Raw genomic sequence first — 19434 nt, forward strand, 5'->3', positions numbered from 1 at the left:
TTTCACCAGGAATATTATCACATTCTATGACAGTACATTTCATCAAAATTCTTTCTTAACGTACTTGTCAAAAAAGGCTAAAGGCAATGTTATTTTACATTGAAGATATATATTGTGTATATCAAACAACATAGCACATAAACACTTAGGGGCCGATTCACTAACTTCGAGTGAAGGATTCAAACTAAAAAACTTTGAATTTCGAAAGTTTTTTTTGGGCTACTTCGACCATCGAATGGGCTACTTCGACCATCGAATGGGCTACTTCAACCTTCGACTACGACTTCGAATTGAAGGATTCGTAGTAAAAATCGTTCGACTATTCGACCATTCGATAGTCGAAGTACTGTCTCTTTAAAAAAAACTTTGACCCCCTAGTTCGCCATCTAAAAGCTACCGAAGTCAATGTTAGCCTATGGGGAAGGTCCCCATAGGCTTGCCTAAATTTTTTTGATCGAAGGATATTCCTTCGATCGTTGGATTAAAATCCTTTGAATCGTTCGATTCGAAGGATTTTATCCTTCGATCGTTCGATCTAACTATCTGCGCTAAATCCTTCGACTTCGATATTCAAAGGATTTTAATTCCTATTTGACCCTTAGTGAATCGGCCCCTTAGCATCAAACTAACCTGTCTAAATTAGATGGCTAATTTAGGATAAAATCTCAATTTCAAATTATCTTTTTCTACAATTGAATTAACAATCTGCAAATTTATCTTGATTTTATTCACATATTCAAATTTTTTTTAAAAAAAGGAAACAATGAAAAAATCTACCTATATGTGTGGGATGCAACAAGTCTACTTAAAAATAATTGAAATCTGAAAGCTAATTTGAAATTGAGATTTTATCCTAAATTAGCCATCTAATTTAGACAGGTTAGTTTTATTGGATTTATTTCAAATTTCAATTATTTTTAAGTAGACTTGTTGCATCCCACACATATAGGTAGATTTTTTCCATTATTTTTGCCTTAAGTAAGGATGAATTGTATCTTAGTTGGGTTCAAGTACAAGGTACTGTCTAATTATTACAGAGAAAACAGAGAAAACTTATAAAGAAAAAAAAAGTCTATGGGATACGGCTTTCTCATAATTCTGAGCTTTCTGGATAACAGGTTTCTGGATAACGGATCCCATACCTGTACCATCTTCCATCTCTCATTTAAACTACTACCTGGTAGGGATGTCGCGGACTGTTCGCCGGCGAACTTGTTCGCGCGAACATCGGCTGTTCGCGTCCGCCGCAAGTTCGCGAACGTCGCGCGACGTTCGCCAATAGGCGTTCGCGTCAAAATCGTTCGACCATTCGACCATTCGATCGCTAAAATCGAAGGATTTTCGTTCGAATCGAACGATCGAAGCCATTGGATTGAATGAAATCATTCGATCGAATGGCTTCGATCGTTCGATTCGAACGAAAATCGTTCGATCGAACGATTAAAATCATTCGATCGTTCGAATCGAACGATTTTCGGATGTTCGAAGTTCGCAAACTGTTCGCGAGCTGTTCGCATTTTTTGCCGGTGTTCGCGAACGGCGTTCGCGAACACATTATCGGCGGTTCGCTACATCCCTACTACCTGGCTGCAAGGGCAAATTGAACCCTAGACAGCATCTGAAATTTCAATACTGGAGAGCTAAATAATTCACAAATCACAAAAAATAATAAATGAAGACCAATTGCAAATGGTCTTAGAATATGACTGCCTACTTTATACTAAACAATCATTTAAAAGTAAATTACGTGAAAATAAATAGAATATACCTGTAAATACTGTAAATTAGATTGTAGCAGTCACTGTCCAAGCAGACAACTATTGGCAAAATAGCCAACATGGCAACAAGGGTCACCATATGGAGGATTCCAAATACAAAAAAAAAAAAGCTCCGCACAAACTCTGTTTGTATGAAGTTCAAACTGCTGTCTCCAAGGTGAAAATGATTTACTGTTTACTGGTAATCTACAATTTTAATCTCTAACCAACGCAAGGGTGCAGCGGCAGCTTGGAAATTACTCCAAGCTTAATTACACTTAATGTGAATTATTCAACAGCTCGAAGAGATAGACAAAAAAATGTATTTCATACAAAGAAGCTTGACATTTAAATTGGCTCTTCACTAAAAAAAAAAAAGATGACAAAACAATTTTCCTCTCTGGAAAATTTACATCTCCTCTCCGTCCCCTCCCCTCCCCACCCCAGCACCAAAAGCATCAGCAGCCTCGTCCTTTGCAGAACTTCATTAAGAGATTAATTAGCACGTCAGTGGCTGACTCATCAGGTGTGTGGCCCAGGTGAGAAGCAGAACACACTGTGAACACCGAGATCCCCTCCCAGAGTATAGCATTGATTTACAGAGAAAAGTTGACAGAATGAGGACACTGTACCTTGGTCATTAGCCATTTTGTCAGGGTGTTCCACTACAAAGGGAGAAAGAGAGAAGAAGACATTATCGTTACATTATGACAGCTCTTCATGCCAAGGTTGACATAGCAAATCAGTAATTTTATTTTAGCAAAGCCTTCATGGCAAGAGGCCGCCTTCCCACGCATTAGGAAGCACAGAACCATAATGTTTTGTAATTCTTCTTTTTAAAATACTTTTTTCCCAATGTAGTCACGTCTACCACTTTGAAAAGTCATCATAAAGGAGGGAGGGGAGCTTTTCCCAAAGAGCATAGGAGAAAGTGCAAAGAAGTTCATGGCAATGTGTTTTTTTTTCACTTGGATGAGGGGGGAAAAACATCAGCAAATATCACAATGTTCCCTGAGGATGTGCAGTTTGCAGATGAAATTCGTGTTGGAAATAAACCAGCTGGTTAACATCTCTGGTACCAGACTGTTTATTGGCATCTAGAAAACTTTTATATATAAAAACCTGGCAGAGATTTGGAGGCAGGATTTCGCTTAGTAGGGAGAGACACCTATGTTGGAGCCTATTTATGGCATATCTCTGTACAGGTTATAAACAAACTCCAATATGCTGTTTCTGCATAATTGCACTGAGATGGAGGAAACCCACAAGCTGGGGTTGATGTACAATATCTGTCTGTACAGGCTATGAGAAACTTAGGGGTCGGTTCCTGCTGAATTGTGCTTAGTACAGGGGAATACATATGCTGTCATAGTTTTATGGGATCTCTCTGTACAAACTATGAGCAAACGTAGGGGACTGTTCCTGCTGAATTGTGCTTAGTACAGGGAATACATATGCTGTCATAGTTTTATGGGATCTCTCTGTACAGACTATGAGCAAACTGGTTGTTCCTGCTGAATTGTGCTTAGTACAGAGGAATACCTATGCTGCCATAGTTTTATGGGATCTCTCTGTACAGACTATAAGCAAACTTAGGGGACTGTTCCTGCTGAATTGTGCTTAGTACAGGGAATACATATGCTGTCATAGTTTTATGGGATCTCTCTGTACAGACTATGAGCAAACTTAGGGACTGTTCCTGCTGAATTGTGCTTAGTACAGGGAATACATATGCTGTCATAGTTTTATGGGATCTCTCTGTACAGACTATGAGCAAACCTAGGGGGACTGTTCCTGCTGAATTGTGCTGGATTCTTAAAGTAAGTAATTAAAACACCCTAAAAGGCTATAAGTGGAAAGCAGAAAAGTGTCTCATTTAATAATGTCCAAATTTTATGATTCCTGCTCTTCAGTCCCGAGCTTCAAAACATGAAGAGTAGTTTCTGCTGGACAATCATCATCCTTGAATCCTAGGTTATCTAATGATTATTTTTGACCATAAAGGAAGCTCGGCTGAATTTATACAGCAGAATACTATGCACTATATCCTTATATTTGTCACCGAGTGATGCCAGAGAGTAACAATATTAGTTTTTCATGGCCAACTAACTGAAATGTGGAGCATTGCAAAAACGTACGCATGTAAGTACACGCAGTATATTTGCGCAATTATATGTGCAGTCATTTTCTGACTTTTTCAGGTCAAAGAGGTCCAGTCTTTGGTCCGGCAAGCCCTAACTTGATAACAAATACAATAAAGATTAGTGAATCAACCATTCACTCTAAGTTCCAAGAATATCTAAAACAGAAATATTTCACCCCATATTGTACCCTAGCTGACCATGAAGTTGGTGTACCTAGTAGAAGATAAACGTGTCCCCTAAATCTTACTCTAAGGGGCAGATTTATTAAGGTTCAAATTCAAATTTTCTAATTTTTATTTTGGTCAAAACTCACAAATTCAAATTTTAAACTATCAACTCGAATTTGAATATGAGATTTATCACACCACGACTCTGGATCAGTTGTAATTCGAATATTCACCACCTAAAACCTGACAGGTTCATGTAGAAGTCAATGGCAGAGGTATGATGAACCATTTGTAACATGTTAATAGCCTTCCTGACATTCAAGGTTTTTTTAGGAAAAAAACTTGATTCTAGTGATGGCGAATTTATTTGCCAGGCATGGATTTGCAGCATTTCACCGCCTGTGAATCTTTTCACGAAAATGCGGCAAAAATTCGCAGTGGAAAATTCATTGTGACAAACGCCCATTGACTTTAAAACATTTGGACAAAAGAGTCGCACGTATAAAAATTGTCGCATGTGTCAAAATGGTTGTGCATCAAAATTATTTTGACTTCAATGAGTTTTGTGAATTTTTTTGCTGCTCGTACATTTTTTCAGAGTTTCGCTTCAATTAGATTCAATTAGAATTTTCTGGTCGTTTGTATTCGATCAAATATTAGACATTTGAGTTTTTTCATAAATAACCTCCAATTCGAGTTGTGAGTGCATTCAAATTCACATAACTTCAAAATTCAACCTTTGATAAATCTGTCCCTAACTGTCCTTCCATCAAAGCCCCCTGCTACTGTCCCCAAGTCCTTCCAGTTAGAGAAGCTCCACATCTTGGAACTCACTTCTTTAATTGGAACTACTATCCTTTTCATAGAAAACAGTTGGCTAAGGATTTTGGAAGCTATAGCTTATACTAGATGCCTGCTGATCCATAATATCAAACATACTCCGCTCTGGCAGCTTTGACTAATTAACATGTTTGCAAAGCAGAGGAGTGTTGTCAGATTTCAATGAGTGAGATGTCTTTCATATTCTAAAGGGATAATTAAAGCATTGTCTTCTCTTAATACAACTGAATGCAGCTCTTATGACTCGCTCGCAGTAAATATCCCAGCAGTTCAAGCACAACAATGGTTCATTTCCTAGTAAGTGCTCTTGATTTTCATCAATAGACTCTCATATTATAAAAACATTATTGAGAAAAAAGAAAAGTAGCCTGAAAATACAATTTCTACAGTCAAAAAAAAATTAAATGATATGATATCATGTTCTATGCATTTTCAACATTAGGTGGCACTATACAGTTATATATCTAATTTAGGGAACATCGGATTTCAAACTCTCTATTAAGATTCTAGATACCAGTATAGGAAAAAAAACAACTACAGGATCTCCAATAGATGTTAAATTTTATCTCGCAGCATCCTCCATCAGGCATCAGAGGGCTGAAGTTCAGAAACCAGAGCCTTTGCTCTGATTCCATCATTCCATAAACCATAATGGTGTTTGACTGCTGGAAAGCACGCCTTCTTCTTCACACTTTTCTGACAGTCAGGAAAGTGTTAATAACTCGGAGAATGATGAAATGCCTTGGAATCTGTCTGAATTCCCCATTTGATATTGAATATATCTACCCTTTCATTTTCATCGTTTGAACGCATAGGAGTCTCAGTAGTTTAGAAATGAGTTAGCAATATGAAACATGTTCAGAAATTATTTGGCAATGTGTCATTTTTGTAACTGAAGAAAAGTTGTTTTTTATAAGGTCATCGGCTTGATTTAAATTTACATATCCATGAATTTGATTCTTCAATATTTATCATGAGCTAAAACCATTGGCAGCTACCCAGTGTTTTTCCCTTTAGATGCGGGGGAAGATCTGATAAAAGTTCACATCTTGTCCAAGTAAGTGACATCAAACATTAATGTGTTGGGGTTGGTGAACCTCAGCATCTGTAATTAGAATGTGTTGGAAATGCATGTTCTTAACGAAATATTTAATAGTTAAGAAGCATGAGGGTGATCGGAACTTGAGTTGGGTGTTCTCTTAGATATGAATATTAAGTATGAAGAACCCAATCGTGTATCTGCAGTTTACATGGAATTTAAAAATTGTTTGCATAATGGAAGTAATGGAAACATTTCACAATTTTGAGACTTTGACAGGGGAAATAGTTTGCTGCAAAGAGGAAAAAAAATTAAGAAATTCCATTGCTAAAGGTTTTCAGGCAAACGTTTGCTGTGGTCTTTGATCAGACAACTGTTGGACCCATTCAAGAGTGGTGATAATTTAGGGTTCCCTTGTGTCAATGACAAGAGAAGAAGGAATGGAGGTATCCCTGGTGAGTGCAACTATGCAAAAGTGCAAGTAGTGGCTTTAGATGCTATTTCTCACCCAACGACTGCAGCAACTCTCTATTGACCCAAACTACAGTGGTGCTTTGTAATTGACCTCTATAATGTCTAAAATCATAGTAGACAGCACCAGTCTTGGAGATTGTTTAAAAAAGCCTTTATTGTTACTATGGCTTTATCATCTGAACAATTGCAACAACGTTTCAAGCCGCATGGCCCTTTATCAAGTTATTGACCTCTATAATGTCTATACATTAGATACATTGATACAATATAGATAAGGGATGATATAAAAAAAAAGTCTACTTGGAAAATTTTAGGGCAAACATTTAATTATTCAATGGAAAATTCTGGGATATTTGTGGGCTCCCACCCTGATCTGACAGAAAACGACCTACCTAAAACCTCATTTACTTCTTGAGTTCAGAGTTCATGGTTCAGATTTGCCTATATGAGGACTAATATAAGGATTTCAGAATATACTCGTTAATGGTGGGACTATAAAACACAAAATAATTTTATATGTCTTTATAGTACCAGAGCTTGCTCCATTTTACACTTACTTGTTAACATCTAGTAAAGCACTGGCATTTTCCCATCATGTTTTTCTTCTGATAATAGAATTGTGTGGTGAATATGTGATGGTGAGTCTGTGTCTAACTATGTATGATAAGATAATACCCAACATGAAAAGGAATTGTTGATGGCAGCTAGTTATTCAGAATTGTAGATATGTAATATGAGTTGATGACATCAGGAAACCAGGCAATGACATCAGTGGCTTCTTTCATGAATGGACAGTAACTACCCCTTCTTTATAGTAAGTAAAATCAGGTAATTTAGCACCTCTTACCTTTAGGCGTCCTAAAAGTAATTGGATCAGACAGAGGTCCCAATCCTTTGGCATTGCGTGCTTGGATTCTAAAGTAGTAGGCAGTATCTAGGTTCAGATCCAATATTTCATGAGTTAATCTATCACCAGTTATTGTCACCATGACCCAGTCATCTAGCTGCAAGTTCTTGTCCAAAGAGTAGAAAAGTATGTAATCTAGAAACAAAATAAAGGGAAATTCTGTGAAAGTTCTGAGATACCATAGCATTGCTCCATCACTGAGGCATGGATATATAAAACATGGGCAGCATTGGTATGCCAGTGCAGGCAGGTGCCTGCAGTTATGTAAATACATCCAGGTCCCAACGGTCTCACAATCAGCGTTAGAGAAGTGTGAATCAATTAAAATGATTCAAGCTACTGCTTCTCATCCACTCCCACTTTTTTTTCCTAAACTTCTCTTCTTTAAAGTGCTTGTTAAACTTAATTTGATATCAATTTGTTTCTGTGTTTTCTTTTCCCCACGTGTATAGTTTTTCTTTTATTAGCTTGTGCCATATGTTTATAATTATTGAATTATTCTGCTCAGATTTTGTGCATTCTTAGTAAAATAACTAATTAACAAGTTGCACAGTCAGTAAAGATAAAAACTTCTCTAAAAGTAGAACAGCATGAAGCCAAGGAGAGAATAGAATAAAGGATGCATGTGTCAATGTCTAAGGAAACAAGGATTCCTGCAGAAATGCAGATTTACCAATAATTTTGCCGTTGGCTTCGATTGGAGGCTGCCAGCTCACAATAACAGCTCGAGGCTTCCTTTCCCTTGTGATAACTGTCAAGTCCTTCGGGGCAGATGTTGGAGCTTAAAAAGCAGTGGAAAAATAAGTATATGTGATAAATAAAGTGCCCTCTGATAATAGCATTAAAGTATGAAACATAATGAGAGACATAGAATTTAACATTAGGTGGGACAAATATTTATTATATCTTTCTTTCCTCTGTACAACATGGGGGGACATGGTAATAAGTGAAAATAACAGACTGAAAGCTCCATGCTTTTTGCCCACAATGCACATCAACAGTTGTGGGTTGTAATGGGATGTCCTAATGTATCTCCAGCATGGAGCACAAAGAGTTGTAATTGATACTGTCAGACACATCTGATATCATTTAATGGCAGCATATATGTGTCCATATGTATGCCTGCTTCTTGTGCATCATTCACAATGAACAAGGAAAAGTACCTGCGTGAGCAGGTTGCATTCGGAGACTGGCACTTACCTTGTGCTCAAGGCAGGATTTAAGTAAAGGGCTTTCTAGTGCCACTGGGTACTGAGCTTGGTTTTCAGTTCCAGTCTATTCAATCGCGCACAAGATTACTAGGCATATATAGTGCACAGTATCTATTTTTCACCCTTTAGTTGTTGAGCATTTGTGCCTGCCCATGCATAGGTGTTTGTGTTCACGTGTTCAAGTTTTGACTAGTTGAATTAAAAAACAGAATACTGGAAAGTATCGTTCTAATATATAAGACTCAGCTTTCCATCAGTGAGTATGTGATTAACAAGATCTACATATAGACCACAAGAGCTAGATTGAGTCCTACTTTTTTTGGTAACATCTGATAAATTTTTTATTATGGGGGAAAATATATTGTAGGTTCTAATTAATCAATATGTTAGATAGTGAGACAGAAATATATTTAATCTCATTAAAACTAGGTTTTATTCAAAATGTTAAGGTTGGTACCAATCTTCTCCTGGTGCATATGGAGTAAAATTTCCATTAGCAACAAGTTCAGCAACTTTTTGAATCAGCACCCAATTATGGCAGAGTAACAAGAGCAGTTTTGGAGGAGAGTTTTATATTTTCCTAGTTCTGAAGTACACACCTTTACTGATATATGACGGAAGATATGATTACCTGTCTCATAAGTGGTGGCATGAGCTGTCATACTCCAAGTGCTTGAGCGTCTACCCTTTGTGACCATTACTGAAAATTCATACATGGCATTTGGCTTCAAGCCCGTTACAGTATGACTTAGAGATGTTGTGTCAGCAGACTATAACACAAAAAAAAATATAGATTACTGAATATGTTGTGTTTTAGCCACGTAGAATTAACAAAAACAAGTAAAATAACTTTACCTTATATTTTGAGCTGGCTGAGTAGCTCGTTCTCCAGCGTATGGTATAGAAGCGCACTTCAGTCATCTTTTGGTTCTTAAGGACAGAGTTGTCCGCCCAACTGACTCTCACAGCATCATGCGTAAGTGCAACCGCCTGGACACCTACTGGTGGGAGCATGGGGGTGGACATATCTGGGACTGAGGTAGGGAGATCATCAATAAAAGGGTAAAACTCAATTTCTAATGGGTCAATGGGGTCTGAGTAAATAAAAAAAAATGCAGTAAATAATTCCAAGATGAGAAAAATAAACAGTCAGCACGGCAGAACAATGGGTTGAATGTGAAACAATAAGGGTGAAAAAGGGGATATGTAAGAGATAGAGAAGAGAGACATAAATTAAAACGTTGCACTAAAAAATTAAATATGTCCATATACAAGGCTAGTATATATGATATTCCAAATAAATATCTGACAATAAATAATAATGTAAATACTGGACAATATTAATAATTCAACTGTCATTTTACTGACTGTGCATTAAATATTACCAAAGCCATTTGCGTTGCTTATAATATGAATTATGGTGTAACTGTTATCTGCAAGTTTGTATACCGTACAAACATAAAAAGTTCGTATTTGGAATGTTCTTATATTACTATAAAGCTGACCATATACAGACATAGAAATATCCTGTTTGAGCAGGAGGCCAAATAAGAAGAGCTTTTCCCAGATTGGGGTCAGCTGACTTATTGGCTCTTGTGCACAGGGAACAGTGGAACATTGACTATATCTGCATTCCAATGTGTTGGATGGAATTTGTAACCATGCCCAAATGATATCTAAATGAATCAATACACAGACCGATAGGCTGCCAAACTGGAAAAATACCTGAAAACTTCTATCATGTGAGCATCTTTAGAAAGCAGTTAAATGATGCCCTTCTTCAGATGAAACAAAAGGCTTCCAAATGGTCATTTAAACCATTCTTGTGGCCATACAGCAATACATTTAGATTAAAATGATATAAATTGCAAACATGTTAATTGTTTATCATGTGAACTCTTTTATAATACTCAGAAAGGCCCCCTAGAGAGAGTTCTAGGATAGTGGTTACTTGGAATGTCCTGCTCCTAATAAATGAGCCTCTTCTCCATATCACAATATTCTGGTATATCATGGTACTGTCTATTTTGTTTATACATGGAAAGCTCCCCTAGAGACAATTCTAGGATAGTGGCTACTTGGACAGTCCCCCTTTTAAAAAATCAGTCTCATTCTCCATATCATAGTTTTCTGGTACTTCATGGCAATGCATATTCTGGTAATACACAGAAAGATTCCATAGAGATAGTTCTAGGATAGTAATGTAGGGAATCCATGCAAAATCATTGCACTTATCCCTGTAAGGGCAGAAGAACAGAGCTTGTGTCTGTGTGCTGTAAGCTGTTACCTAGCAACCAGCTGTTCAGTGCAGTAGGAAGTGACACATGAGCTAGTGACTGGCTGGCAGGAAGAGGAAGTCACGGAGACTGGCAAAAGAAGAAAGCCTGGAATAGAGAGCCACATGGTGGACAGAGAAAGAGGCCAGAGAGCTGCTGGTGGGCCCAGAGAGCTGAGAGGCTGCACCAAAAGTATTCATTTGGATCAGGCTGGCACAGGGAAGCCACATACTGTGCCTGGAGAGACAGAGAGTGTGAGAGGAATCCAGGCTGGAGGAACAACCAGCAGGAGATTCCTATCTGAGCATCCAAAAGGGCTGGTAATCGCACTGTATGACTGAATGTGCTGGATTCGCCTGGAGAGAGCTCTAAAGTATCCAAAGAGGATTGGTGAGTCCTGTTTAAAGGGACAGTACCCTAAAGAGCGCTGAAGATAAACAAACATTAAAGGACTTTGCCTTTTAGTTAGCTAGACAGCTTTGCGCTAACAAGTTAGTTAGTGAGTATTGCCACCAGTTAGGAGTGCTGCCTGTATTAGGTGCCCATTTATTTTAGATAAACAGTTATTTAAGTTAACCAATACTGTGTGTGTGTTATTAATGTATTCCTAGTGGGGGCACCCGTAGGTGCATTCCCGGATCCCACTAGGTTAAGGCACTGCGCTAGTAAGTACCAGGTACTCCCCATACCACTGAGGAGTGGCTCAGGTTTGTCCCGTGTCATCAGGTAAGCGCCACACATGGAGTGTAACACCGACAAAGGGGTGTCGAAAGGGTTACAGTAACTACTTGGAATGTCCTCCTTCTAATAAATCAGACTCCCCCTCCATATCCCAGTATTCTGGTACTTCTGTATACTGGTACCTCATAACAGTGTGTTAATAAAAACCAGTAGTCTATGATAAAGAACTAAGAAGAAATATGGCAACCCATTCTGCACATCTGAACACATGAAAATTATTTCACGGAGGAACATTCCTACTCTTGGAAGTACATTTTGAAATAAATTCTTAGTGATGAGCCAATTTCTCCCGTTTCCTAAGAATTCCCAAAATGCATTGAAGTCAATGAGTGTAAAAAAAAAAATGACCTGTGTGACAATTTTCTTTGCTCCAAATGCATTAAAATCAATGGGCTTTTTTTTTTTATAAGGTGACTTTTTTGTCCAAATGCATTAAAGTCTCAATGCTCTTTTTTTTCTTAAGGCAGCTCACATTTTTTTGTTGCAGTGACTTTTTTGTCGCAGTGAATTTTTCCCAGCAAATTTTTTGCTGCAGTTTTGAAAAAAATTGAGGATGGCAATATGTGGAATTTCATCTCTAATCCATGACTAGTGAAAGAAATTCTCACATGACTATTGTTTTTTTTTTTTAAATTACCTTTTTTTGAAGGGAGAATAATAACAATTATACACTTAATTTCCGTTTGAAACTGGTCCCCAAGGCATGTTTGACACACCATTTAAAACAGCGCCCATAAGAAAGAAACCCGTTTTCAAGTGGAAGTTTGTACCATAGATTATAAAAGAGAAACTCTGTAAATTTGTTTCTGATGTGATTTTTATAATTATTTTTTTTGTTGCTGCTTGAGAAATTTAAAAACTAGACATTCCTTTGGAATCCTTTTCCATTTAATTTGATATTTTTAAATGAATATTAATTTGAGGAACAAATACAGTGGTCTCTTTATACGCTACTAACAAAAATCCATGTTTAATGATTCTTATTATGTTTTAAGAACAAAAAAGGCTTTTTATGATATTTAAATGCTCTCTATTGATCTTCAAATCAACAAAAGGAAGTAGGTTATATTTAGTATTCTATTTTTGTGTTACATACAAAGGATGCAGTTACTGAAAATAATGTGTATGTGTAAACTATCCTTTAAAGACTTCACAGTCAGACATCATGCAACATGTGATTCCCTATGCTTTATTATATTGAAGTTGTTCAAATAATTATTGTTTAAAATGGTTAACATTTTTTACTCTAAGCCTTTCCTAGGGTAAATATAATGAGTCACATGAAAACAGAGATGAATGAAATGGTCACTCGTACCCTCCAAGAGTGTTGCCCACATAGGGAGATTGGTAACAAGACTGAAATAATATCTGATGGAATGGCAAGAACAGTGGAATGGCTCAGCATTTTCATCACAAAGGAATCAATCTCACAGTATCTTCAGGAATGGAAGAAGGCATTATTATCATGCTGGGAACCTTTGTTAACTCAATACCTTGCACTCAATACAGAATTCATACTTCTGATTGAGTTAAAAAGGTAATCCCAGAGTGATCATAAAAGATAGATCACCTGTATTATCTCTAACATTGGAGATGTTGACTGTGCACAGATCCCAATGGGAGAGCTATATTACTACTCCAGCTCATCATTCTTAGAAATCCAGATACAATCTGAAAAATATGTGGCAACCCAAAAGCCAGAGTGACCCCAAAACCATTTTTCTACTTCATAAAACAGAAGCAAAAATATGGCATCATCAGCGACGTAATTCTCTTTTCATGCTTATTAATGTTTATATGCACCAAGTTCTATTATCCACATGAACTGAGTGAAGAAGAATAAAAAACATTAATAGCTTGACTGACAAGGCATACCGAACATAAATTGGGGAGAGAAAGATATGGGAAGCACATTATTCTAAAGTATTGTGTTACTTTTTTTGTGTGAAACCCTATTTGTCTTCGGCAGACAAGAGAAAATTATTAAAACTAGGGCTTTAACTCCTTGCAGTGCCTAAACTTAAAGAAAGATAGATAGATAGATAGATGATAGATAGATAGATGATAGATAGATAGATAGAGGTAAATAGATAGATAGATAGATAGATAGATAGATAGATAGATAGATAGATAGATAGATAGATAGATAGATAGATAGCCAACAGATGATAGATGGATGGATGATAGAGAGAGAGAGGGATGGATGGATGGATGGATGGATGGATAGATAGATAGATAGATAGATAGATAGATAGATAGATGGATGGATGGACGGACAGACAACAGATGATAGATGTATGTATGGATGGATGGATGGACAGATGATAGAGATAGAGGGATGGATAGATGATAGATAGATTGAACGATAGATAGATGATAGATAGATAGATAGATAGATAGATAGATAGATAGATAGAGGTAAATAGATAGATAGATAGATAGATAGATAGATAGATAGATAGATAGATAGATGATAGATAGATAGATAGCCAACAGATGATAGATGGATGGATGGATGATAGAGAGAGAGAGGGATGGATGGATGGATAGATAGATAGATAGATAGATAGATAGATAGATAGATAGCTTAACCTTGAATTGAGATACTCTTCATTTACAGTATGCTGGTCTCTAACAAGACATACAGATAAAGCCAAGCAGAAAACAAAGGATTTTAGGAGTCTGCTGCTTCGCTATGTGATATTAAAGGCCATGGGTTATATATGCTTATTTCCAAATAGAAAGGAGAACATTTTGCTTGTGAGAGTTTGTCCGTCCTACACATACACATATCACAGACAATCTGATATTGCTTTATTGATTTTTTTTTCCCCAGAGTGTACCATTCCTACATATAATTGCCTTGAAACAAATAGTATTTATTATAATATTTGGAAATGAAATAAAATGGATAAGTTGATTTATAACAGACATTATCATGTGAGAATCACTAAATGGTTTTTCATACAGGGCTTTTTCTCTCTAGCAAATTCCTTTCGGGAATACTTCAGAAATAAGTTTCCTAGTTGTATGACATTTTGTCTATCATCTCCCAGGGTTTTTTTTTGCCACAGTTTTCTTTCTGATACCTCTTAGCCTTTATTATCATTTTGTTCTCACATTTGGCCGTCTCATAAGACACATTCATTTTGAGGTGAAACAGAAGAATATGTGATCAAATTATACTGGTAAAATTTTTGACATGAAATCTTTCACAATACATTTTAATCATTGTATAACAGGCAGGCTTGTGATTCAGAAATATATTGAAGGCTGTGCCCGGCAGGGTACAAATAAAGATATGTATTTATCATAACCAATTAGGGATGTAGCGAACGTCGGAAAAAAAGTTCGCGAACATATTCGCGAACTTGCGCAAAAATGCGAGCGGTTCGCGAACGGTTCGCGAACCCCATAGACTTCAATGGGAAGGCGAACTTTAACATCTAGAAAAGACATTTCTGGCCAGAAAAATGATTTTAAAGTTGTTTAAAGGGTGCAACGACCTGGACAGTGGCATGCCAGAGGGGGATCAAGGGCAAAAATGTATCTGAAAAATCTGCCTGTGTGTGCTTGGAAGAGATAGTGTAGGGGGAGAGCTGTTAGTGATTTCAGGGACACCAGTCCCACTCCCCAACACTGCTAGACTAATAGCACTGGGCTCTTATAGTAGTAGTAGTAGTAGTAGTAGTAGTAGTAGTAGTAGTAGTAAAACAACAAAAAAATAAATAAAAGCAGTCCTTACAAGGACTACTGTTATTGCAGCAGTCAGCAGATGAGATCTGAAGCAGGACAGCTGCCCACTGCAGCTACATACAGAGCACTGCAGTAGAAGGTAGATTACTAGCCAGCAAAGCTACCTAAGCTTAAATGTCCCTCAAACCCCTGCAGACTTCTGTCCCTACAATAACAGAGCAGTATCAAAACGATTACTAGCCAGCAAACTTTCAACTGTCCCTGAAATCACTAACAGGCAGCAGCTCTCTCCCTACACTATCTCTTCAGCACACACAGGCAGAGTGAAAAAACGCTGCAGGGCTTCGGTTTTTATAGGGAAGGGGAGTGGTCCAGGGGAGAGCTTCCTGATTGGCTGCCATGTACCTGCTGGTCTGGGGTGAGAGGGCAAAAAAAAGCGCCAACAATGGCGAACCCAAAATGGCGAACGTCGCGCGACGTTCGCGAACTTCCGGCGAGCGCGAACACCCGATGTTCGCGCGAACAAGTTCGCCGGCGAACAGTTCGCGACATCTCTATAACCAATAGAAAATAACTGATGTACCAATGAGAAGACTATGATACTTTTGGTGAATTTCATTGGTTCATGAATGGATGTTTCATCTGACTTTATAAGGGAACTATCGTGAAAATTAAAATTTAAAATAAACTAGTCTGATTTTGAATGACAGATCCAATATATGTTTTGGAGGGAGCTCCTTTTACCTAGAAATGTATTAAAGCTCACTCACCAGAAAATCCTTATGCAAAATGTTGCTAAAATAACTTTTTTTTTTATTAGATTTTGTTTGTGCTGGAATCAGTTATTTGAGAGAGCTTTAACACATCTCCTGTGAAAGGGAGCCCCATCCCTAAAAGCTATATTGGATCTAACTGTCAATAAATACCCAACTCCTGCATGAAGAATAAAGAGAAAGAGATGCTGAGAGAGGGATAGTGAAGATAAACTTGATTATTTCAGAAACAATACAGAATATTTAATTGATTGTATTTAAAAAAAATTTGATGAAGCTTCTATTAAATTTTCATTTTTGCTATAGTAAATTGTCTTAACATTTGATCAATTTGTTCAGTGTAACATTTTAGATTTCAAACATGTTCAACTGTTTAAAGGAGAAGCTCTTTCCAACATACCTGTTTGTGATCGAGTGGTGGCACTTTCATAGAGAGGGACCCCTTCTCCAACGTTATTAAAAGCTTTTAGTGAAATGACATAATGGGAGCTTGGCTCTGTAGGCAAAACAACAAAACCCACATAATTTTTAGCTAGCAATCTTTGAAGGCCATTTCATTGATTATAGTATTCAAACACAACAGCATAATTCCTTCTAAAAGTTTTTTTTTATTTGTGATACATTTGTGCAAATCTGATTTCAATAATCCCCAACATATTCATATATTAGATCCAAAATTTCCATTTGTACATCTGGGATGTGCCCTGATTTATGAATTTTTCAAAATTTTAGTTTTTCTAACTCAATTTAGGGAAAAACAGTTATTAAATGCAATTGTTTTTCAAGACAACACATACAGTATGTTTTTAATTGCTAGCTTATATACAGAAAAACTTGATTGTGTTAAGTTGCAAAATGTTCCATACATTCTGTTTTTTTTTTTAAATTTGAAAAATAATAGCTTGAAGGCTAAAAAAAACATATCATGTTCAAGCAATGCCAGGTTTTAGTTGACAATTTAGAATTTTCAAGTTAAAAATATTTAAGATCTGAAATGCTTTAATGCTATGAACTGCCTGTTGCAAAGTATGTACAGTAATTGTATACATGTAGGGGCAGATGTAAGAAGGGTCGAATATCGAGGGTTAATTAACCCTCGATATTCGACCAGGAACTAAAATCGTTCGACTTCGAATATCGAAGTCGAACGATTTAGCGCAAATCCTGCGATCGAACGATCGAAGGATTTTAATACAACGATCGAAGGAATATCCTTCGATCAAAAATCACAGGCAAGCCTATGGGGACCTTCCCCATAGGCTAACATTGACTTCGGTAGCTTTTAGCTGCCGAAGTAGGGGGTCGAAGTTTTTCTTAAAGAGACAGTACTTCGACTATCGAATGGTCGAATAGTCGAACGATTTTTACTTCGAACCGTTCGATTCGAAGTCGAAGTCGTAGTCGAAGGTCGAAGTAGCCCATTCGATGGTCGAAGTAGCCCAAAAAACACTTCGAAATTCGAAGTTTTTTTAATTCGAATCCTTCACTCGAGCTTTGTAAATCTGCCCCTAATTATACAGGATGAGACCTGTTATCCAGAATGTTCGGGACCTTGGGTTTTTTTCAGGAAAATCTACTAAAGTCTACTAGAAAATCATGTAAAGGTTAAATAAACCCAATAGGATGGTTCTGAGTCCAATAAGGATTAATTATATCTTAGTTGGGATCAATTACAAGCGACTGTTTTATTATTACAAAGAAAAACGAAATCATTTTAAAAAATCTAGATTATTTGGATAAAATGGAGTCTATAGAAGATGGCCTTTCCATAATTTGGAATTTTCTGGATAATGGGTTTCTGAATAACAGATCCTATAGCTGTAGTGTGTAATCTATCATTGTTATTTGTTCGCTTTGTGAGAAAATCCCAGTGTTCTGTACGAACAGAATAGGATTCATGATGATTCCCATCATTGTAATCCATTGTAATCCTGAACATATCAGGCAGTTCAATTGTACACAATATCCTATCAGGACTTTCCAACTGAGGGACGTTGTCAGACAATTTAAAAACAGAAATAAAGAGAACTCAAGTACTGTGTGTTTACAATAAGCAGTGTAAATATGAACTTCTGCAACTCCTGACAATGTATCTTTTATAGTAAAGCAGACTGAAAATAACACTATTGTCTGACACCAGAACAAATGAGAATTCCTTATACAGGGATAGTTAGAGGCTCCTCATACATAAATAGTTATAAAGGCTCCTCATACAGGGATAGTTATAGAGGCTCCTCATACAGGGATAGTTATAGAGGCTCCTCATACAGGGATAGTTATAGAGGCTCCTCATACAGGGGTACTTATAGAGACTCCTCATACAGGGATAGGTATAGAGGCTCATCATACATAAAAAGTTATAGAGGCTACTCATGAAAGGATAGTTATAGAGGCTTGTTATACAGGGATAGCTATAGAGGCTCCTCATACAGGGATAGTTATAGAGGCTCCTCGTACAGGGATAGTTATAGAGGATCCTCATACATAAAAAGTTATAGAGGCTACTCATGAAAGGATAGTTATAGAGGCTTGTTATACAGGGATAGCTATAGAGGCTCCTCATACAGGGATAGTTATAGAGGCTCCTCGTACAGGGATAGTTATAGAGGATCCTCATACATAAAAAGTTATAGAGGCTACTCATGAAAGGATAGTTATAGAGGCTTGTTATACAGGGATAGCTATAGAGGCTCCTCATACAGGGATAGTTATAGAGGCTCCTCGTACAGGGATAGTTATAGAGGATCCTCATACATAAAAAGTTATAGAGGCTACTCATGAAAGGATAGTTATAGAGGCTTGTTATACAGGGATAGCTATAGAGGCTCCTCATGCAGGGAACGTTATAGAGGCTCCTCATACAGGGGCAGTTATAGAGGCTCCTCATACAGGAATAGTTGTAGAGGCTTCTCATACAGGGATAGTTATAGAGGCTCCTCATACAGGGGTGCCTATAGAGACTCTTTATACAGGGGTAGTTATAGAGGCTCCTCATACAGGGATAGTTATAGAGGCTCCTCATACAGGGAAAGTTATAGAGGCTCCTTATACAGGGGCAGTTATAGAGGCTCCTCATAAGGGATAGTTATAGAGGCTCCTCATACAGGGGCAGTTATAGAGGCTCCTCATACAGGGGCAGTTATAGAGGCTCCTCATACAGGTATAGTTATAGAGGCTCCCCATACAGGGACAGTTATAGAGGCCATGTGCCTTTATAACTGCTGGATAAATTTAATATGTGGCTGCACTGCACATTCTTCCACCATTTAAGGACATTTCTGCCACTTTCAGAGAATGTCATCAAAGGGGGAATCCTGACCTCTGAATCCTGGTCATGCAGCTGGTGTAGTTTGGCTCCTTAATTTAAATAATAATGCTTGGTATCTTATTATATATTCCTTCTTAATAG

At 37.3% G+C, this 19434-nt stretch overlaps 1 protein-coding gene across 1 annotated transcript in view; it reads right to left on the reverse strand.

Annotated features, from left to right (window-relative positions):
• The window catches only part of dcc.S (DCC netrin 1 receptor S homeolog), a 479548-nt gene that overhangs the window by 37753 nt on the left and 422361 nt on the right, over window positions 1-19434 (reverse strand). The window contains exons 16-21 of the mRNA XM_018244588.2: window positions 16426-16521; window positions 9395-9633; window positions 9171-9309; window positions 8002-8109; window positions 7269-7463; window positions 2390-2422 (exon numbers count right to left, since the gene is read on the reverse strand). Of these exons, the coding sequence (XP_018100077.1) occupies window positions 2390-2422; window positions 7269-7463; window positions 8002-8109; window positions 9171-9309; window positions 9395-9633; window positions 16426-16521 (810 nt within the window). The remainder of the gene's footprint in view (window positions 1-2389; window positions 2423-7268; window positions 7464-8001; window positions 8110-9170; window positions 9310-9394; window positions 9634-16425; window positions 16522-19434) is intronic.

Source organism: Xenopus laevis, chromosome 1S (genome assembly GCF_017654675.1).
Source record: "Xenopus laevis strain J_2021 chromosome 1S, Xenopus_laevis_v10.1, whole genome shotgun sequence".
NCBI classification, from domain to species: Eukaryota; Metazoa; Chordata; class Amphibia; order Anura; family Pipidae; genus Xenopus; species Xenopus laevis.